This window comes from Radiomyces spectabilis, assembly GCF_025331425.1.
Source record: "Radiomyces spectabilis strain NRRL 2753 chromosome Unknown BYT42scaffold_5, whole genome shotgun sequence".
NCBI lineage: Eukaryota > Fungi > Mucoromycota > Mucoromycetes > Mucorales > Radiomycetaceae > Radiomyces > Radiomyces spectabilis.
In genome coordinates, this window is record NW_026251930.1 from 503,281 (window position 1) to 522,209 (window position 18,929).

The 18,929-nt window shown below is 43.9% G+C and overlaps 8 protein-coding genes and 1 non-coding gene across 9 annotated transcripts; 3 read left to right on the forward strand and 6 right to left on the reverse strand.

The window, feature by feature from the left end:
• Nucleotides 1-1,813: 1,813 nt before the first annotated feature.
• BYT42DRAFT_593084 (sodium/hydrogen exchanger 3) lies at nucleotides 1,814-3,874 on the reverse strand (the record flags this gene model as incomplete). Its single annotated transcript, XM_051570669.1, has 5 exons — nucleotides 1,814-2,731; nucleotides 2,793-3,228; nucleotides 3,315-3,521; nucleotides 3,592-3,668; nucleotides 3,743-3,874. The coding sequence occupies 5 exons, from the start codon at nucleotides 3,872-3,874 to the stop codon at nucleotides 1,814-1,816; spliced, it is 1,770 nt and encodes a 589-aa protein (XP_051424337.1).
• A 416-nt stretch (nucleotides 3,875-4,290) lies between these two features.
• On the reverse strand, nucleotides 4,291-5,642 carry BYT42DRAFT_598061 (clathrin light chain). The gene is made up of 4 exons (XM_051570959.1): nucleotides 5,271-5,642; nucleotides 5,156-5,202; nucleotides 4,926-5,078; nucleotides 4,291-4,857 (listed from the first exon to the last, which is right to left on the reverse strand). Exons 1-4 carry the CDS (start codon nucleotides 5,592-5,594, stop codon nucleotides 4,662-4,664), a joined length of 720 nt encoding a protein of 239 aa, XP_051424338.1. The 5' UTR covers nucleotides 5,595-5,642; the 3' UTR covers nucleotides 4,291-4,661.
• Nucleotides 5,643-5,861: 219 nt separating this feature from the next.
• BYT42DRAFT_565090 (DnaJ domain-containing protein) lies at nucleotides 5,862-7,214 on the reverse strand. Its single transcript, XM_051567822.1, has 4 exons — nucleotides 7,075-7,214; nucleotides 6,902-6,987; nucleotides 6,768-6,826; nucleotides 5,862-6,689 (listed from the first exon to the last, which is right to left on the reverse strand). The coding sequence occupies exons 1-4, from the start codon at nucleotides 7,175-7,177 to the stop codon at nucleotides 5,978-5,980; spliced, it is 960 nt and encodes a 319-aa protein (XP_051424339.1). The 5' UTR covers nucleotides 7,178-7,214; the 3' UTR covers nucleotides 5,862-5,977.
• Nucleotides 7,215-7,259: 45 nt separating this feature from the next.
• Nucleotides 7,260-9,017, reverse strand: BYT42DRAFT_565092 (actin family). Its single transcript, XM_051567823.1, has 6 exons — nucleotides 8,837-9,017; nucleotides 8,690-8,766; nucleotides 8,369-8,598; nucleotides 7,927-8,306; nucleotides 7,497-7,856; nucleotides 7,260-7,427 (listed from the first exon to the last, which is right to left on the reverse strand). The coding sequence occupies exons 1-6, from the start codon at nucleotides 8,939-8,941 to the stop codon at nucleotides 7,341-7,343; spliced, it is 1,239 nt and encodes a 412-aa protein (XP_051424340.1). The 5' UTR covers nucleotides 8,942-9,017; the 3' UTR covers nucleotides 7,260-7,340.
• Nucleotides 9,018-9,149: 132 nt separating this feature from the next.
• On the forward strand, nucleotides 9,150-10,204 carry BYT42DRAFT_290537 (uncharacterized protein). Its single transcript, XM_051562879.1, has 6 exons — nucleotides 9,150-9,284; nucleotides 9,393-9,517; nucleotides 9,590-9,681; nucleotides 9,754-9,789; nucleotides 9,868-10,114; nucleotides 10,197-10,204. The coding sequence occupies exons 1-5, from the start codon at nucleotides 9,207-9,209 to the stop codon at nucleotides 10,011-10,013; spliced, it is 477 nt and encodes a 158-aa protein (XP_051424341.1). The 5' UTR covers nucleotides 9,150-9,206; the 3' UTR covers nucleotides 10,014-10,114; nucleotides 10,197-10,204.
• A 515-nt stretch (nucleotides 10,205-10,719) lies between these two features.
• Nucleotides 10,720-13,339, forward strand: BYT42DRAFT_494337 (Endonuclease/exonuclease/phosphatase; the record flags this gene model as incomplete). The annotated part of the gene is made up of 9 exons (XM_051564292.1): nucleotides 10,720-10,827; nucleotides 10,889-11,005; nucleotides 11,077-11,351; nucleotides 11,429-11,537; nucleotides 11,605-11,714; nucleotides 11,789-11,966; nucleotides 12,044-12,658; nucleotides 12,741-13,040; nucleotides 13,109-13,339. 9 exons carry the CDS (start codon nucleotides 10,720-10,722, stop codon nucleotides 13,337-13,339), a joined length of 2,043 nt encoding a protein of 680 aa, XP_051424342.1.
• A 763-nt stretch (nucleotides 13,340-14,102) lies between these two features.
• BYT42DRAFT_t64 lies at nucleotides 14,103-14,174 on the forward strand. Its single transcript has one exon. It is a non-coding gene; the product is annotated as a tRNA-Cys (tRNA).
• Nucleotides 14,175-14,487: 313 nt separating this feature from the next.
• On the reverse strand, nucleotides 14,488-16,329 carry BYT42DRAFT_565104 (lipase). Its single transcript, XM_051567824.1, has 9 exons — nucleotides 15,755-16,329; nucleotides 15,654-15,682; nucleotides 15,527-15,584; nucleotides 15,365-15,461; nucleotides 15,189-15,286; nucleotides 15,041-15,127; nucleotides 14,880-14,963; nucleotides 14,725-14,803; nucleotides 14,488-14,652 (listed from the first exon to the last, which is right to left on the reverse strand). Exons 1-9 carry the CDS (start codon nucleotides 16,278-16,280, stop codon nucleotides 14,622-14,624), a joined length of 1,089 nt encoding a protein of 362 aa, XP_051424343.1. The 5' UTR covers nucleotides 16,281-16,329; the 3' UTR covers nucleotides 14,488-14,621.
• Nucleotides 16,330-17,106: 777 nt separating this feature from the next.
• On the reverse strand, nucleotides 17,107-18,849 carry BYT42DRAFT_565106 (Alpha/Beta hydrolase protein). Its single transcript, XM_051567825.1, has 9 exons — nucleotides 18,340-18,849; nucleotides 18,234-18,262; nucleotides 18,108-18,165; nucleotides 17,947-18,043; nucleotides 17,786-17,883; nucleotides 17,622-17,708; nucleotides 17,473-17,556; nucleotides 17,328-17,406; nucleotides 17,107-17,261 (listed from the first exon to the last, which is right to left on the reverse strand). The coding sequence occupies exons 1-9, from the start codon at nucleotides 18,839-18,841 to the stop codon at nucleotides 17,219-17,221; spliced, it is 1,077 nt and encodes a 358-aa protein (XP_051424344.1). The 5' UTR covers nucleotides 18,842-18,849; the 3' UTR covers nucleotides 17,107-17,218.
• Between the last annotated feature and the right edge of the window lie 80 nt (nucleotides 18,850-18,929).

The window sequence follows — 18,929 nt, forward strand, 5'->3', positions numbered from 1 at the left end:
GATCTTTCATTTCGTGTTTGCCACATACTAAATAACCTCAATTCGTCGTATTGAAACATGAGTCGGCAACTTGTGGTATCATTACCCTGATGTCCAGCTTTACTGAAGAATTTCGCATACCGTAATGGCAGTTGCAAAAAACAAGTATAATTTGTTCGAGCGGAAGTAGGTTAAAATTAATTCGGGAACTGCTCTAGTGGAGAGAGGAACCCAAAGGAAAAAGGCAGACTCATTAGACAAATATGTCTTGTTCTACTTTTTTCACTTCACCCAAAAGAAACTGTTGTCATCATATGGTGGGAGCCGTCGTCTCACACGGATGGATATTGTACATTTTTTAGAGATAAGCTCAGGTACCTTAAACGACTGATGCGGCATAAGATTTAAAACCCGAGCCATTTGAGCACAATACCTTGCCTTTAAAAGTTTTCGGTGCGCGAGCTATCAAACATGTGGAGGTTTAAGCCGGTGACATTGTAATCGTCTCGGTATACGTACAGGACCTGTTTGATCAAACGCAACGAAATAACTAGTGGAAAATGTGAGTATGCAAAGATTCGGTTATGAAAGTACATGGAATAAAAAGGACGAGTCTATACTGTAAGCAACTAAGATGAATGTACGATGGAGAGAAAAATAAGTTGGAAGGTGCATCGTACGTTATAGACACAGATGCCTGAAATGTTCCTGATAGATGAAAATTCCTTCTTTTTTCTCCATCGATAAAGCAGAAAAACGGTATTTGGTATTGCCTAGGGTCCCATTATTCAGTATTGTTCATTTGTATAAGAAGAATGCCGCTTGTTCGCATGAAATGATCGTTCGTCGAGTTGTTGACTTGGTCACATTCGTCGCTTGCTCGTTCTTAATGACCACTGAGGTTGTACATCGGTTCTTCTTTATACATCTTGTCGGCTACCTGGCAACTCTTTTATGAGGTTTTTCCTGGACGCCCAACCAGCTTTCGAGGCTTTACTGCAATCTAAACAAATTAAAGATTACAACTTTCGCATTAATTGTTCCCGTTACGTTAAACATTGCAATATCAGAGCAAGAACTTCCCAGTTCCGATGCGATTTGTGCTGTAACCATGGCTCCTCTGCGCATTCCACAATTACAGGGTTTTTCGCAGCAAGTAAGGCTTTTTATGTACTTAATGTTGATCAATACAAGCAAAGAGAGAAATGGGGATTAACAAAATTCCATATTCCTTTTAGGACTGTCTAATTGTCTATAGAGCTTCGAAAGAAAACTGTGCTTTCCGTTCATGTGCCTGTTGCATGGATCGCATGGAAAAAAGCGTGTAGTGAATGGATCACTGATGTGATGAGCTTGAAATATGATTGGTGCATCAGTATCATTGATTCCTTTTTATTTCCATGAATGGACAGCGGGCGTTTGATAACGGGTGTTCTCAGGCTTTTTCGCCGATGAACATGTAGCGAGGCAATAAACCAACTTCACTGCCGTGAACGCTTATCCATGGAGATGTAAAAAGTAGAATTTAGTCCAAGGGAACAAATTTGATCTGGCTGGATGACTTGCACATGTCCTTGATGCAGTGTTCTGAATTTATATGACAGCCGTTACACATCCCCCCCCCCCTCCTCCCATTGCATTCCATTTTTAACAAAAACAGATTTCACAGATCGGAAATGCTTTAAAAGCTCTCTTTGTTTTCTGGAATCTAATATGTAGAGAAATGAAATAATGTACATTGGATAATAAACGATGCCAAGGGGATTGGAAGTTCATTCTATCGCTAATTTTTTAATCTACTTCCTTTTTGCCATGGTCGATCCGGTCTGTTTGTTTACCCGTCGGGCGGAGACGATGGTGATCGGCCAAACACTCTTCCAGATCCAATCACCAGTTTGGATGAAGGCGCATTACTAAATGAGGTGCGCGGAAACCGGGGTGACGACGACGACTGAATGGGTATATTGTTTTGATGATTTGTGTTACCATGCACGGTATTCAAATTGACTGCCTCGTTATCAAATTCGTCATCGTCTGCCTGCGACTCCAATCCGAAACTCATGCCGCGGACCCCGGCGAGCATGTGGCGATTTTCTCGGTCCATGTTCCGTCGCTTTTGCTTCCAGTACTCTGCCAGCGTTTGATTCCGTGCTTGCACTTGACGTTTGGTGAAGAACGGTTTCAGGTATTTTTCATCAAACGACATGAACCAGTGCGCTCGATCTGGGTCAGGAATAGGGTTGCCTAACGGTCCGGATAACAGCCCACCGATGGAGACATCCACAGGATCATTTCTGAAAGATCCACGTCGGTGGTGACTTGGGCTGCCTTCATCGTCGCTCAAATCCAGCAACCGTTCCCGACTACCGGCATTGCTTTGTCGGCGATAAGACGACGGTCTTCGACGCCACTGACCAGGGTCCACATCTTCTTCCTCGTCACTGCTTGGATCGTCCATTTCGGTCACCCCCGTACGGATTTCCAACACTTGAAGCATGCGATTGGTGGTGCCGCCGAATATCAGGACGGTCAATACAACGACAGCGAGGATGGTGATTCGCATAGCGGACGCGCTTTCGCCCGTAATGCCCGATGCCAACGCAAAGGCTACGGCCCCACGCAACCCGCTCCAAAACAGCATCACTTGATGAGATCGCGGTAAGGGCTCGGGTCGCCGAAACGCACGGGAAATCCAATTAATTAGCAGAGATAACGGTGCGACCGATAAGTAACGCGCAATGCAAATGACGATCTACGCTCATCATTTAGCACACAGCACACCCGCAAAGGTTTTAGAGAATAGGGTTACTTACCGTGGTGACTAGAATAAAAATCGGTTTGTAATCGAGATCGGCTTGTGTAAAAAGGTTCACACCCAAGTAGATGAAGATAAAGTTTTCAGATAGCTGGGACAAGATTTGAAAAACGTAGCGTGTAGCTCGTTTGGTGCGCAGTGACATGTTGTCATATGCATAGTGCTTCAAAGTGATCCCGGTGAATAACAATGTAACAATGCCTGACATTTGTACGCCATTCGAAAATAGATAGCTGCTGTAGGCCATAAGAGCAATCAGACATGTTTCGATATTTGGTAAACGATACAACTGGGAGTATTTGAGCATCAATGCGACCGAGATACCAAACAGAATACCAATGGCCGTGGAAGCCCAAAAGACGCCAAGAAAGTAACCGATGCCTTTAAATACATTGATAATATGCATTTCTTGTCCACGGAACTGACGCAATGTTCTGGGATCAAAAATAAAAAAAGTATGAGTAAGTTTTCCGTGGACGAGCTCGTTTGAAACAAAAAAAGAGACAAGGCGACGCATTACTCGGAAAGCACAATGGCGACAGCATCGTTCAACAGTGATTCACCCGAAATAATCGAGAATAGCTGAGGGTCCACATTCAGTTGAGAAAAGATGGCGAGAATCGTGACTGGATCCGTGGCGGACAGAATGGATCCAAAAATCATGCTGTCCAGAAAACTGATATGGATCCCTTCGGGGTGGAAAAATGCATAAAGGAATACCAAGGTTCTACCATCCCAAAGTCCGTCAGTCCTAGCCCTGCCCTTGGCTACTCCACAAAATCATCTGCCCATCTTACCCTGTGACAATGGCCGCTATAAATGTGCCCACCATGGCAAACGTCAGAATAGTACCAAAATTTAAAAAGAAATGCCGCTATGTCGAGTTTGTGTGTGAGTCGCTGTTTACTTGATGTTTGCCCGTTTGTGTTGTCAGTCAGGCGTGCTTACCCTTTTTAGTTCGTAGCCAGAGTTGAGAATGATGGGAGGCAGTAAAAGGTTGAAAAAGTAGCCTTGATTGAACTGGACCATGCGCTGTATAATAGTCCCCGGAGAAAGCTTGATGATGAGCCCGACAATCATGCCTGAAGCGAACACCCAGATGGCATGTCGTAAGCAAAAGCATTCTAGTAGCCAACACTTTATCAAAGGCTGCATACCTGCCATGATGGAGATGACGGTTTCATGAATGGCCCGAATTTTGCGTAGTTGCAGGAAATAGCTTGTCCACAGCGCTCCAATGAGCAGCGTCATGAGGATAAGAAGTGCCCATGAGGAATAAAATTCTTCCTCAAGAGGCTGGTCGCCGGAAGGTTCATTCGGTTCGGTCCCATTGACACCCATACTTATTCCACACAGTCAAGTCGGGAAAGAGAAAAAAATGTCAGTTGCAGAAAGAAAGTAAAAAAGAACACAAACGAACAAAATCCCAAACGCTAGAATTGCCATTTTTGTCCACACGCGCAATTCCCGACGCCCTTTCGTTCGTTGGAGCGGACATTTCCTGCATGCCTCTTCCACCTTGACCAAAATTCCCCTCGAAAACCTCCAACCATCCTGCAACTCAGGCTCTTATTTAGTATTTCTCTTCCAAAAACTGGAAAGTTCTGATATACTCAACGTTAACGTCAACTCCATCGCAATCTACTGGTTCCAATGGTGCCTCCCTTGAGAAGCACAGATATTAGTCAGCGCGGTCCTGAGCATCAGGAAGCTTCGCGTTAAACATTGCAGTGTCAGTCAATAGCATCTCCAACGAGCTTCATAAGCTTATTAGAGCACAGCATACACACATGAGTTTGAAACTATAAAGTAAGAGGGAAAAAGAAGTAATCCAATAAAAGAGTGTAATATTTTCAAGTTTTTTTCTTTATGCCTGGACAATGGTACCGGGAGCTTTGGGGTCCTTTCGAAGATCCGTCATCAGTTCTCTCATACGGCTCACGTCTCGGGTTTGTCGAGCCGCCTTGGCAGAGCTCGACAGATCAAATTCGCGCACCACACGTTCCCACACATTGGCAGAAGAGGCTTCTTCGCGATCCTTTTGATAGTTTTCCTCGCGCTCTCTGTAGATACCGTGTTGACCTCGTCAGTTAGAAGCTTTTATGCTTATCAGAACCTGTGGTTGACTGACCTGTTCTCTTCGATGGCTTTCTGTTTCTTTTCATTATATTCTTCGTAGAATCGATCAATATCTTCACGCGCTTGTTCGATGGTTTCTTGCTTCTTTCGCTCCTCTTCCTCATCGCGCTGTGCAATCACTTCCTTTTGCTTCTCACGCCATTGTCTGTGTACCGCAAAACACCATAGATGAGACTTGGTTCTTTTCTCAATGAGTCACAATGAACAAAGCTTAAAGCTTACCGTACGACTTCTGGTTCTTCATCAGGCAACATGGCCTTGTGGAAAGCCTATTTGAAAAAGAAAACCATGTTGTAGCTGCAGTGTCTTATGCATTGTCACCAGTAAGCGGGTTTACCTGAGACGATTCGAGATCTTCGGCCTTTGGGAATTCGTGCTCAAAAGCCGAGTAGTCACCAGCGCCGTTGGGGGAGACGGCAGTATGGGAGGTTGGCATATCGTTGTAGTCTTGGGCACCCAATCCACCGGTGGAGGGAGATACCATTGCGGAAGGCGAAGGTAAGACGGGCGCAGGCGAAATGGCACCAGTAAACTGACTAGGTGAGCTCACATCATCTGTAGCAAATAAGTCGGCATCTGCGCCCAAGGCCGCTCGCTCACGAGCAAGGAAATCAGCAGTAGGATCCTCATTGGGAGAATTGAAATCGCCAAAGTCAGACATGGTGTGTATGTATACAGAGAGCTAAATAAAATAGGATAAAGAAAGTCCAAAACTGCCTGCCAAGCTTCATCTACGAGAAGTGACGCAAATTTCCAATGAACTAAGAGTCGGACATTGAATTCGTCGGCGTCTTTTTCTTTTTTCCATGCTCATCCATTTCTTCACGATCAACGAACAAGGGCAACTCTCTTCCCTTCAAGGTGTTGCTTCCGCTGCGCAAGCAAGGACACTACCTTTGTGTATCTTGCCCATTTTGCAAAAGGATTGCCGTAAGATATGTTCAATTTATTTTACACGTGTAAAAATAGGGTGTAATTTTTCATGTAAAAAAGGTTATTGTCTAATCAAAAATGCATCCACCAAAAGACGATTCTTGAGATAAATTATTGGTTCTTTTTAACAGCACGTCTTCGACCACCGACTTTAGATCCTGTTACAGCCACTTTTTCCGACTTCTTCTTCTTTTTGGCAGCTTTCTGACCTTGGGTTTCGTCTGTGTCTACGTCGGCTTTGCGATCGTCATCGTCTCCTTCTTCCTCGGACTCGGCAGCAGGCACTGGGTGCTTTTTACCGGATACCTTGTAATACAGAGAGACGGGCCATCTGAAAATATACAGTTCCCAAATGCGAGGGGGAGCCATGCTGCTGATATCCAAATGCACGGGATCGTGTTCGCCTTCGGGGTATACAATGATGTACGTATCGGATTTCACCTCACAACGCAACGCACGTTGTCCAATTGTCACATAGCTTCGACCAAAGGAAGGCGCGGTGTGGCCTTTTGGCATATTCACATGCATGGTGGATCGGGCTTCATCGATGAGTTCCTTGATCTTTGATTTTTCGCGATAGTGTATGATCCATCGGGTCATGTATTGCATGGCGGCGATCACGACAAAAAGGAAGCCCAAAACAAAACCCACACCAGGGCGGAAACGCTGGTACAGGTATCCGGTTCCTCGCCAACGCGGGACACCATTCTTGTAAAAGAAATTGTATCGTTCACGGCTGGCAGGATTACGCAAAATGGCGGCGATTTTGCCCAATCGTGCAAAACGCTCCTTGGCTTTCTTATCGGACTTGTTCTTGTCAGGACTATACGCAGCATGATAGGTCAATTAGAAAGGGGAAAGAGCGAGAACAAAAAGAGTAGTTCAATGAAGGGTGCCTTACTGAAGTTTAAGCGACATTTTTCTGTACGCTTTACCGATATCGTTGGGAGAAGCGTTGGGCTACAACAAAATTAAGTTAGATCATAAAAATCAATGATGGGATGCCGCTCTTCCCCCCCCCCAGCGATACGTTACTTTAATATTCAACCAGCTGTAAAAGTTGACGTCCTTGCCTTCGGACTTTTCAAGCTCATCAACCAGATCAAAGATTTCAAAGTCGCCTATACATCATCATCCGCGCGCTTAATAGACTGACATGCACTGACTTGGTCTCCCATGATGAACATCTCTTTTCCCTTAAAGCTTACCTTGTTCCCATGCCTTGACTTTGGGTACAAGTGTCGCAAGCACCAACAGGCCAATGAGAAGAAATGTGAATGCTCTTCTGCTAGAAAAGCCTTTCAAGCGCATGGTGCCAGATGAAAATGAAGTGCAGAACCAACGGGACAGGAGCAAAAGAAGAAAAAAAAAAAAAAAAAAGAGGGACACTGAATTTCTGTGAAAAATGGTTTATGATTGGTCGGCGGAGGTTTTATTGAATGATTTTTGTGGATGAAGGGGAAAGAGCGTCATTTCAAAAGCTTTTGGTGTGGATAACTGATGGACCGTGCTCATTATAATCTACTTTGCTTATATAATTTTTGGCATCAATAAATACGAGCTGACCATTGGTACACAATTAATATGTTAGTTTTCTGAGTAGGACTAATGTGATTGTTTGGTCTCTTACCTTGGCGACGATTTCGGCTCCCAACCATGTAGACAAGCGCTGGTACTGACGATCTTTGAGCACCGTAAAATAGTCGGGTATCCTTAAAAAGCCCAAGACTCTAGGCTGGGAGTCACCAGCATTATCGGACCGAGGCAAGAAGACTTGAAGCGTCGCTTTTATCCGTCTCTGCAATTGGCTCGCTTGGCTGCATCCACCTGTCAGGACGATGTTTTCCCATAATTTAGGCCGCATTTCCGGTGGTTCACAGTTCATCACAGCAAGGCGCATTGCATCATTGAATGAAAGCGCATCAAAGCCGCATAAATCAGGCGTGAACAACGGATCCATCACTTTATGACGATAAGCCCCCACGGTAAACTAGACTCGCGTCATCGTTAGATCCTGTATCCGTCTTGATGCAATGCAGTGGACCGTTCCTTTGATATACCTTGTGTCCTTTGTATTCTATTTCCACGTTGTCTGGAACATCGGTAGGTTCTTCTTCCAATTTGGATGTTCCATCGGTGGCTCCATCTAGAAATTCTTCTGTGGCTGATGTGGGTGCGATATCAACGGCCGAAGGCACTTCGCTCGATAAAAGGTTCTCCTCCACTGTATGGCCTACCGACACCACACACACGTCCGGTTGCTCTCGTACATATCTTGCGAATTCTTCATCCAGGTCGACTTGAGCTGTTTTCATCTGTTCCACCAACGCACTATCCTCCTTCATTAACCGCAATAAATATTGATCAAATTGTCGTCCTCCAATAGGGATCGCGAAATTGGAATGCTGCTGCACAATGCTGTCAATGACCACATTGACATCTTTTTGATACAATTGTCAGTTCATGGAGTGTTTTTCATTCTTTGTATTTGAATGACTGCACCTGTCATTTCGTCACCGATATCGATGACGATGCCCGACACCGATCCACATCCGTACAAAGCAAGCACGGGTTGTTGAGTAATGTAGATACCGGGAACATTGAATTCTTCAAAAAATATTTGTGTGATGCGTTCGTATTCCTCTTTGGTCCATTGCACAGGCACGGTTAATAAGACAGGGCTTTCGTTACGTGATTTCTTTAATCCCAGTTCTTTGAAAAGAATGTGATTCCTGATGGGTGTGAGGGTGACGAAATTAGGAATGGGTTTTGAGGAAAAGGAACGTGGGAAACGGTTACTGGAAAGAGAATAAGGAACTTTACCAGCATGCTTCCATATCTTGCCAGGATGTGATGGTGTGACGTTGAATGGGGTGGTTATATGCAGCCATTGACAAGTTCTACGATAAAGATGAGTCGATACAGAGGGACCTATGGTTTTTTTAGGGAAAAAGAACGGTGAGTTTTTACCACACTGGGAGGCTTATTGGTGTCGTTCATGCCAATGCCGGCTCTAATTATCTGCGATCCATTGTCAATGACAATAAAATTTTCCTCTCTTAAAGTGAGTGCCATGACCAGCAAAAAGAACAAAACGCGTATGGTGAGGGGGACCAAAAAAGCTGAACCGAACCGCCCCGCTGATCCTGAGTCCCCCTTCGTCACAAGCCACAGTCCCAGTGGCACTGCCATTCTTTCAATTATGGGCAAAACATTTTTAAACTCCGTGTTTGGGTGTCGCTGGACCATGGCCATTTCGAGTCAATCGTATTTTTTTCATTCCCGACAACCCAGAAAAGAAAGTTACCGCACTCCACTGTTCATCCTGACAGTTTCAAGAATGCCATCGCCTCCACGTAAACAGTCTACCAGTCCCGCCGTAGACGGTCTCGTATTGCCTCCCGATAAAGCCGAATACATATCCTTTTTCTGTTCGTCCTTCCGAAGCGACAACTCTTTTTTTTCTTGGCATTTGTGTCCTTTTTCTCTGTGATACACACGGACGACTTCCTTAACTCCATCGTACTGCAGTGTAGTTAGACTCCATTCTAGTGAATCCCCCGTTCCTTCTGAAGCTCTTCACGCCCAGCCAGGTCATATTTTGGCGGTAGTGGTCCGCGATGGTGCCACAAAAAACAAGCAGGAAGCTTGGTAACTCGGTGTTATAAGAGAAGTCAAACAAAAAGTGAATACGACCGACTCATTGCTTCGTTATGGGATTAGTCTATTGGTGTTGAAGGACCAACAAGACCCTCGAACGCTGCCCGTCATTGTGCAAGTACTGCCCATTTATTCCAGCCTGAAAATTGATATCTGTAAGATGTGGTGAATTATCCGTCGGAGCTAACATACACGCTTTATTAAATCTCTCACGTTTTTTGCCAAAGCCCAAGTCAAACATCAAGAAAAAAATGCACAACCAGGTAAACAACTTTGAGCATCCATACTGAGCTTTTTTTTTTACCTCTTTTTTTACTCAACGGGTTCCATTGAACGGGTAGCTCTGCTGGTCAAATTTTCACACAACCAGACTTCGATATGCATGACCTTTCCTGAAAAACAGGCCATGCTCGATATCGTAGCAGAAGTGCGACGATTGCACTCCATAGCAGGTAAAGTTTCAATGCGAATGACGCTTCACTTGTAACATTTGTGATAACAATGCGTGTCATGGGTTGATAGAGGAATGCGGTTATCGTGAAGGAGGAGATAATCATCACTGGATCGATGCATACAAAAAGGCAAAAGGTGAGGTTTGCTGCTGTCGAGGATTCTTCAAGTTTACTGGCATAGGGTGAGGTACTCAATCATTTTATTATCCAATTTTCAGAAATTATAAAGGATGAGAGGAAATTATCACGCGCAAGTACGGTGTCGTCCAAGGATACCAGTTCCATTCCATATGTGCTTCCATTACAGCGATCCGAGACACTGGCCAATCTTCACTTACGAAGAGCCAAAACCGCTCGTGCGAAAAGAGCCCCCGAGCTTACCCACAGTACAGCGAAACAACACTGGATCAACGCCAGACTCATGGATCAGGAGGATCAGTTTGTCGATTGGCAGGATGCAAAGTAGGAGTCCCTGTCAGTTTTACATGGAAGAGGAAAAACGTGGATTGAATAACATGGAAATGGCGCCCCATAGTATCTTTGCAGGTACCTGGAATGTTCATGGAAGCTCTCCTCCACCCACATTATCCACCTGGTTGCTCGGCACGTTAAGGACAAAGGAAGCTAGTCAGTTTGATCCAGATTTTTACGTGATTGGGTAAAATGTCCTTTTTGTGCATGCTTCGGCCGTCAAAATGAATTATTTTTAACACGTCGATAAATGACGGTAGATTGCAAGAAATGGAGACAGGTACAGAGGCTTATATCCGATATGATCCTGCAAAAGAAACAGCATGGGTCCATGCGATCCTGGAAACTCTGAAAAGTGCGAAACGAAACTATGCAAAGGTACAACGCCTCTGGATGCCCTTTAACAATTAAAATTTGTCTTACAGGCTCATCGCCATAGGTTGCATCGAAACAATTGGTGACCATGCTCTTGATTGTCATTGCAAAAACGGACATTATGCCCGCCGTTTCTGAAGTACAAACCTGTTACGCAGGAGTGGGTTTAATGAACATGATGGTAAACAGATGCAGACGGTATGACACAAGATTCGCATATACTGAAAGTGCATTTTTTACCGTCATTGCTAGGGAAATAAAGGTGGCGTGGCTATTCGATTCCGTTATCACGATTCCTATCTGTGCTTTGTCACCAGCCATCTGGCCGCTTTTTTGGACAAGACTGAGAAACGCAATCAGGATTTTACTGAGATCTCCAAACGCTTGTTTTTTCCCAATCAGTTGGATCCCATTACGGATTACGTCAATTACTCTTGGAACAATGGTGGCGATGAAGGCGTTGCTTTCTTGGACTCCAATGGCGTCATCCGTCCCTGGTCGAAAGAAGTCTCCATTTTCCATGCAGAGTAAGATTCTTTGGTGGAATAGGAAGGGAGAGGGGGGGGGGGTTCTTCCGTTTTTAAAAGCTGACGGCTCCGGATAGTCATTTGATCTGGGTAGGCGATCTCAATTACCGAATTAATTTGACCGAACCAGAGATCAAGGCACGAGTACAACGTGGTGAGTTGGACCTTTTACTGGAATACGATCAGGTAAATCATCCATTGTATACACATTACTTATAGGGTACGGTACGATGATGAGATGTGATTTCTCTAGCTATCCATCGAGCGACAAGCGGGCAGAACTTTTCCCATGTTTGATGAAGGCAAAATCAACTTTTTACCTACCTACAAGTATGACCCAGGCACCAATCAGTACGATACAAGGTAAAAATGGAGACTCACTTACAGGTGAAAAATACATTCAAATGGGAAACTCAATGATGGATGTGTGTTCACAGTGAGAAGCGCCGAGCACCTTCCTGGACGGACCGCATCTTGTGGAAAAAGATGACCGTGGATGATTCGGCAGACGACAACGAGAAACCAACGTCGAAATTGAAACTTCTCGATTATAACAATTGCATGGAGATGATGGTCAGTGATCACAAACCCGTTCGCGCTTTAATGCAGGCCAAGGTAAATTATCCAGCGTCATTTCGACATGAGTGAATTTCTTGCGCTGACGATGGAGGCTGTTACAATGATGGGCATAGATACGAAAAATCAATGAAAAGAAACAAAAAGCCACTCGAGAAGAATTGATCCGTCAGCTCAAAGAGACGCAAGACAATTTGACCAAGGGCCAGATTTCTACGTCGTTTGTCGATTTTGGCGATGTTCAATTTTTGGAATACAAGGAGAAGAAGATTGTTCTGGAAAATACCGGCCAAGTGCTGGCGCCGTTCTGTTTTATATCCAAGATGGATCAAGACAACGTGTGCCCGCCCTGGCTTCAAATTCAGCCCTTGTCAGGCGTCATTGGCCCCGGTGAAAAAGTGGTAATTCAATTCGAATTGATGATCGATCCCACTTTTTCGCCCCCTTTCAACCAAGGCCAAGAGAAAATTGACGACATCCTCGTGCTGCGTTTAGTCAATGGCAAAGATTTCTTTATCGTGATTTCCGGTAACTACATTCCCACCTGTTTCGGTATGCCGCTGGACAAACTCGCCCAGATGACGGTGCCTGTGAACCAAGTCTCCCTGGGCGCCGTGACCGCCAAAGAGCAACCCGCCTCACCAGCCCAAGTACGACCACAGCAAGCAAGCCTGCCAAAGGAATTATGGCGCGTCTTGAATTTCTTGTGGAATAAAAATATGTTGTGCATTGTAAGTATCAGAAAGGCGGCTGGTCATCCATATTGCGTTCTAACCCCTGGATGATGGATGAATGCATGGATTGTCAATGTAGACCTCTCTCTTTTTGAAGCACGGGGACCCTGTAATTTCAAAGTATATCCGAAAATGCCTTGATACCGGTGAACAGTTCGATAATTCGGTTTTACTGGGCGGAAGCATCGATAACGATGAAGATGAAAGCAACGATGATACCAGCACTTCCAACGACAATGCGCACAAGGAAGCCATTGGCGCCAATTCCATGATCGATGTATTGATCGCGTTTCTAGAATGTCTTCCCGAACCGGTCATACCTAGCGACCTGTATACACAAGCCTTGGATGCTGCAGATATGGTTGAAGTCATGTCACTGGTAAGTATCCCATTGAATTGTCTGAGGTTTGATCGATGTTTTTTTAACTTGCAGCCTCTTCCTTGTAGTTGAGAGAGAATTTGCCGGCCATTCATTTTAATGTTGTGCTGTATATCATTGATTTCCTCAGAGATGCTATTCGCTATGCTCCCTCAGAGTCTCGCGATGAACGTCGAAGATTCATTGTTGAAAAATTCACTGTATTACTGCGACCGCCCATCGGCTTCAAGGAACGCAATCCAGCTTCCGCTCAACTAAAACGCATTGATTTCATTCGCAAGCTGCTTAAATCTTCATAAACCAGGCAACCTTTTTTTTCCATCTTTATAGTCTTCTTTTTTGACTCCCCAATCTATTACTACCTCTATATTACAACTTTGCTCATGTAATTTTCTGTTGATCCATGAATGTAATATAATCCATTGTCGAAAATGTCATTTGCTAATACGTCTTTACTCTTGGTCATGATAATCATGCAGAATCCTACAATGATCCGAAAACCAAGCAAAAGCCAGGATCCGATAACCCGTGGCATTACGTGTATACGCCCTTTTCTTCTGCAATGTTCACCTGCCGTTAGCATATTTATGATCCACATTTCTCATAGAGAGACCGAGCGGAACCGCAACAGCCAGTGGAATTGGAAATAGCAGCATGACTTTAGCCATATAGTAAATATAGCGGTTACAAGGATGATATTCGCTTGGGAGGTGATAAAAGAAAGAAATCGTCTGCAGTCAGAAAGATCATAAAAACATAATTACCCTTTAAATTTAACAGACGCAAATCATCCCAGTAGAGTTTGACCATTGGAAACACGTTGCTTAGTAGAAAAGAGGCTGCAAGTCCTTCCCATTATATATCAGTCTCCCCAATGCCTCTCTTATTTCTTAGTCACACTACAAAAATAAAAATAAACAGTATTCCGGGGCAAAAGCACCCTTTCCGATAATTCCGGTAAACCTTGACAGCGAATCCCGACACTTTGTCGGCCCATCACGTGATTGTCCGGCAAAGGTGATATTTCGAATGATTTGGTCATTCAAAAATTTTTTGCAAAAAGGGCTTATAGCTCAGCGGTAGAGCGAGGGATTGCAGATCCCTAGGTCCCGTGTTCAATCCACGGTGGGCCCTACTTTTATTTTTGAAACATCCGGGCGGAGTATAAAGCGTCTAGCCAATCACAACAAGGAAATGCCATACGGCTAGGAATTTCAGATTTGAGTACTCCTGTCAGTTACGACATTTTTGTTGCAAAAATAAAAGTAAAAATAACGATTTTTTTTTAAAGGGCGGGTGAACACACGTCCGTTAACTATTGCTCGCCCAGGAATTTATGGGAAATAGTACATTTTTGTTGCAAAGGGTTGTCATTTTGTCGACTCCGTACATTTTATAACTTGACTGTTTTGCAGTGTGCAATATTTTATTGCTGAAGAAATTTTTGGGCCGCTTCAAGTTCTCTTTTTTGAGACAGAGAAAATACTCGCATGGACGTATCACTTTTAATAGAGAAAATGCTGTTATATAGAATACATTGTAGCATTAAGTAAGTAAATCCTAGTACTTGGACTGTATTGATTAACAAGTTCCAACATTGATGTCGAAATAGCTATTTGGAAAGAGGGTTGTCCCAGCATGAGCGAGTTTGAATATATCATTGAGGCACATATGATTTGCTTACGTTAAATGATCGAGAATGCTGGTGAAGGGAACAATGGAATTTGAGCAAAGAGAGGTTTCCAATTCGTGCTCACATATTTCTATGATTGTTTGCGTTATGAAACCTGCAGAGTATCTTTTCTAATGTGGGGGCCCTGATCGGTCTGTGTTACTTACGGACTTTGTTTTCTCCATCGACGATCCAATTTTCAATACCGGGATGAAGGAAACCGAAGGCTTGCGGAGGTAAATGAGGCACAACTGGTCATTGCAGTGTATTTGAGAATGATTTGAATTTTTGTCGTTCTCCAGTGGGTCTTATTGGGTGTTGTACTTACTGTCGCGATCGTGCACCACGCGCTGGAATGGGATATCGGTACCTGTAACATAGTACGCGAAATCAGGATTGCCAACACGTGGGGCACCTATTCATAGTATATTTTTGTGAGTAAGAAGCGAGCATTTATCTCGTTAGAGTATACTAACCGTAAGTGAAAATACGAAGGTTGTCGGGTGTAAATCGGATGTCACGTTGGTACAGATCCAATGCAGCAAGCACAGCCATTGCACCACCCAACGAATGTCTATCAAATTGATGTTTAAAAGGAATTGAAAGAGTCCAAACCTAGACAAAGAGGTTAATTCGTCCTCGCATAGCTTACCCCGAAACTTCCGTGTCATAGTCAGGATGAGCGTCCAGCTCCTTTTGCATTGTTAAAATCACATTTTGCGCGACTTCCTTGTACGAATTATAGAACCCTGATGGAAATAGTTAGCAGGTTTTCTTCATTTCTTTGTGTGTCACCTTGATCCTCGCTTCTTACCTGTATGAACTTTAGCGCCTTTCACCGGCGTGTAACTGGTGGCAATAAAGGTGAAATCCTAACCAAACGAGTTAATAAGATGTCATTCACCTTTACACAGATGAATCGTCAGGTAGAAAATACTTGCAGCAATCCAATTACGAATGGAACTAGAGCCTAAACAAAGGACAAAGGTCAGTGTCAGTGAATCGTTGTTCAGGAACAGAGAATAAAAGTAATTATACGTACCTCTAAAAGTCAAATAAAGCTTCTTTTTGGCATCATCGCGAATAATATAACCATTTGTGTCGTAAAGAAGCGTGGAAAAAGTTTTCACCATGGTGGCACCGCTGACGGCCGAGCATTGTGCACAATCAAGTTTTCCACCCGGGATCACAGAATCACAATAGCTCATGGACGATAACTTGGTGTAAAAGGTCAACTCCTCAATGTGGTCTACCGATGCGAGAGAAACACCAGTGTTGCTCGATGCATACGCCGCACGGGGACGCGTCGCCGGTTGAGGAGGAGCATCTAGTGCCATGCCTCCTTTATTCTCGGTGCCATTAGGAAGTTTCCCATTGCTATCCATGGCGCGTTGTTCTGACATGAGATCAGCCATTGGCAAGGTCCGCGGAAGTCGGGTTCGATTGGCAATAATGGGAGGCAGTGAGACTGCAGCCGCCGTCTTTGGATCCACGGGTGCCGCGTTGGACAAAGGAAAAAGCAAGCTTAAACCAGCTAAACACGATAGTAATACAACAGCTACTTTCATTGCTTCAAGAAATAGTTCAGGTGGGTCAAGCACACAGCTTGAAAATGTAAGGTTTTTTATTTATTTTTTCGCTATCGTAAAACTAACGGTGTATTTATATCGCAGTCCATTGTCAGTGAAGTTAGCGATGGGAATTAGCCGAGTGGTGACCTTCTCCTAACCACTCCCGTCACACAGATGAAATTAAAAAAAAGGTACACATATGATTTTCTCAACCGACCATATTTTCTGCTCAAGATCATCGTTACAGCACACATAAGATACCGCAACGTGATCAGTAACAATAGTTAAAAAAGTAATTAATCTCAAAGTCAGTTAAAGTTCGATCATCCGAACGATCCAATACCAAATAAGCTTTTTTTTTCTGTGCCACCTAGTGCTTTTGACACACGTTGCACTTGTCTCTTTGTGCTATTCGTGCTATGCGACAAACATTGTCCAGTGACTGTTGTACCGCATTGGCACTGTTTTCCGTTACCATGATATTAATAAGTTACCATTCAGAAATCACAGATTCACATATCCACAAAAATGGAATCCCCGTATAGCCAATTGAAATATTCCCTACAAGCTGCTTACCAAGCGAAAATCGATGCATGAAATAAAAGATGCTTATGCGGCACATACAGCAATTATAGATGCTAGTGCCATCGAAACAATAGTGCCAGTTTGATGGATATCGCCGGATGAGGTAATGGCTAGCAGAAGCTTATATCTCTGATGATGTTACAGAATTTTGAGGCAATGGCACGCTTTTCTAGAAAAAATATTCGCTTCTGTGTGTCTGCACATATCGATTATTTGCCAAACTAATTGGTTTTATATAGCTCAACAATGAAATAATGCATTTGGCCACAATGTGACAATAATTATTACTGTTACAAAGTGAAGCAATTCGCGATTTATCTTGCCAAAAGTTTGAAGGATTGCAGAGTGCACTATTGAGAATCGCCGCATACATTCATATCGACATTGAGGTATCTAAGCGGTCGCATGTGATGAGACGTGTGAATTTCATGGGGTGCCATCGAGGAGAGTACCGCTTACCTCAAATGATAACTCAAGTCTGGGGCAGGAAGAGCCGAATTCGAACATTGAGCGCTTTCTAATTCAGCCTTGCAGATATCTTGAATAAAGGCCGTGCAATAAGTATTGTGTGATTCGTACCAAAATTGAACTGCGAATCACTCACAAACTTTGTTTCCATCCTTAGAAACCCAATTTTCGGTGCCAGCATGAGAAAAGCCAAGAACTGAAGGTGGGTAGTGAGGCACGGCTAGTAAATCAAACATGTGTATCTTAGCTACGGTATTACTCCCAGAAATAACATCGCCCACCTACCATCTCGATACTGCACCACCCGCTGAAACGGGATCCCTGTTCCCTCCACGTAAGATGCAAATACCGAATTACCGGGACGAAATCCGCCTATGAATATAGTCTGCAGCGTTAGCCTCACACACTGTAGTATATAGAGAACGTAGACGCTAACGTAATTTACGAACCAAAATTATAGATACTAAGATTATCAGCGGTGATTCGTCGCTCGCGTTGATACAAATCCATCGCGGCAAAGATAGCCGTATTAGCGCCGAGCGAATAACTAAATCATTGAACCCTTGTCAAAAAAGCGCACAGCAAAAGCACCTCTCAACCGGCTGCTTACCCTGAAACTTCCAGTGTATAATCTGGATGTGCGTCCAGTTCCTTGGCAAACATTGGTATAACCAGTGTTTGGATCTCAATATATGAGTCATAAGACGCTATTCAAAACCGATTACCTACCAAGGGAATCAAATGGCAAACGTGAACTCACTTATTACTTACAGGTTGCCACTAGCGCATCTTGGACTGGTGCGTACCTGGTCTGTTGAACAGAAATCGCCTATTGAAGAAGTGAGAACGAAGCCGAATTACAATGTATGATCTGCTTTGTTCTCCCGTGCTACTCACCTCTAGAGGGTTCTGATGGTAATAAGCACCTAGAATGATGGCAAGCCAAAGGTAGAAGAAATCAGTTTGTCATGTTTCATGGGTGCATTCAGCCATAAAAGCTAACCTCGAAAAGACATGTATATCTTTTTCTCCTCATCGTCCCGAACAATGAAACCGGCCGTATCATGAGCGACATCGTTGAACGTTGCTACAAGGTGTGGTTTCTTGATAATCGAGCATTGGTCACAATCAAATTTGCCGCCTGTAATAACTGTATCACAGTAGCCGATGGACGTCAACTTGGCGTGGAACACTAGTCTGTCGCGATGTTCGGCAGACGCAGTAAAAACTTCATCCGTAGAATCAGCGGACAATAGCTGTGGATGGGTGCCATTGATTTCTTTTGCCGTATTTGCATCTCTTTTGCTTAGTTTGTGGTTATCTAAAGCTGTATCATACGTGGGTATACGGATGGGAATCTGAGTTCGCTCTGGAATAATGGGATATAGAGTATCCAAACTGCTGCGATCACGATCATTATCATCTGAAATACTGGGAATGGAGGCTGTATTGGCGATACCGATCAGCACAATAACGGAGAAAAATGTCACATTAGCAAACTTCATGCTGGAACCAATATCTGTACGAAAAATCGCCAATTCTAGAAAACTGTGAGGTTTATATTCGAATGTAAAGTGGCACCACCGAATAAAT

Coding starts and splice junctions, on each gene's coding strand:
- BYT42DRAFT_598061 (XM_051570959.1), bottom strand. CDS start 5,594: ATGTCTGACTTTGGCGATTTCAATTCTCCCAATGAGGATCCTACTGCT. Junction 5,203..5,270: donor AAGATCTCGAATCGTCTCAG/GTAAACCCGCTT, acceptor TTTTTCAAATAG/GCTTTCCACAAGGCCATGTT. Junction 4,858..4,925: donor AAAGCCATCGAAGAGAACAG/GTCAGTCAACCA, acceptor CGGTATCTACAG/AGAGCGCGAGGAAAACTATC.
- BYT42DRAFT_565090 (XM_051567822.1), bottom strand. CDS start 7,177: ATGCGCTTGAAAGGCTTTTCTAGCAGAAGAGCATTCACATTTCTTCTC. Junction 6,988..7,074: donor AGTCAAGGCATGGGAACAAG/GTAAGCTTTAAG, acceptor GATGATGTATAG/GCGACTTTGAAATCTTTGAT. Junction 6,690..6,767: donor AAAATGTCGCTTAAACTTCA/GTAAGGCACCCT, acceptor TGCTGCGTATAG/TCCTGACAAGAACAAGTCCG.
- BYT42DRAFT_565092 (XM_051567823.1), bottom strand. CDS start 8,941: ATGGCACTCACTTTAAGAGAGGAAAATTTTATTGTCATTGACAATGGA. Junction 8,767..8,836: donor CCAATAAGCCTCCCAGTGTG/GTAAAAACTCAC, acceptor TCTTTATCGTAG/AACTTGTCAATGGCTGCATA. Junction 7,857..7,926: donor TAGAATACAAAGGACACAAG/GTATATCAAAGG, acceptor ACGCGAGTCTAG/TTTACCGTGGGGGCTTATCG.
- BYT42DRAFT_290537 (XM_051562879.1), top strand. CDS start 9,207: ATGCCATCGCCTCCACGTAAACAGTCTACCAGTCCCGCCGTAGACGGT. Junction 9,285..9,392: donor CTCCCGATAAAGCCGAATAC/ATATCCTTTTTC, acceptor ACTCCATCGTAC/TGCAGTGTAGTTAGACTCCA. Junction 9,518..9,589: donor AAAAACAAGCAGGAAGCTTG/GTAACTCGGTGT, acceptor TTATGGGATTAG/TCTATTGGTGTTGAAGGACC.
- BYT42DRAFT_565104 (XM_051567824.1), bottom strand. CDS start 16,280: ATGAAAGTAGCTGTTGTATTACTATCGTGTTTAGCTGGTTTAAGCTTG. Junction 15,128..15,188: donor CCTTCGTATTTTCACTTACG/GTTAGTATACTC, acceptor TACTATGAATAG/GTGCCCCACGTGTTGGCAAT. Junction 14,653..14,724: donor AGCATTCTCGATCATTTAAC/GTAAGCAAATCA, acceptor CTTTCCAAATAG/CTATTTCGACATCAATGTTG.
- BYT42DRAFT_565106 (XM_051567825.1), bottom strand. CDS start 18,841: ATGAAGTTTGCTAATGTGACATTTTTCTCCGTTATTGTGCTGATCGGT. Junction 17,884..17,946: donor TATACACTGGAAGTTTCAGG/GTAAGCAGCCGG, acceptor TCAATGATTTAG/TTATTCGCTCGGCGCTAATA. Junction 17,709..17,785: donor TCTTAGTATCTATAATTTTG/GTTCGTAAATTA, acceptor CTATATTCATAG/GCGGATTTCGTCCCGGTAAT.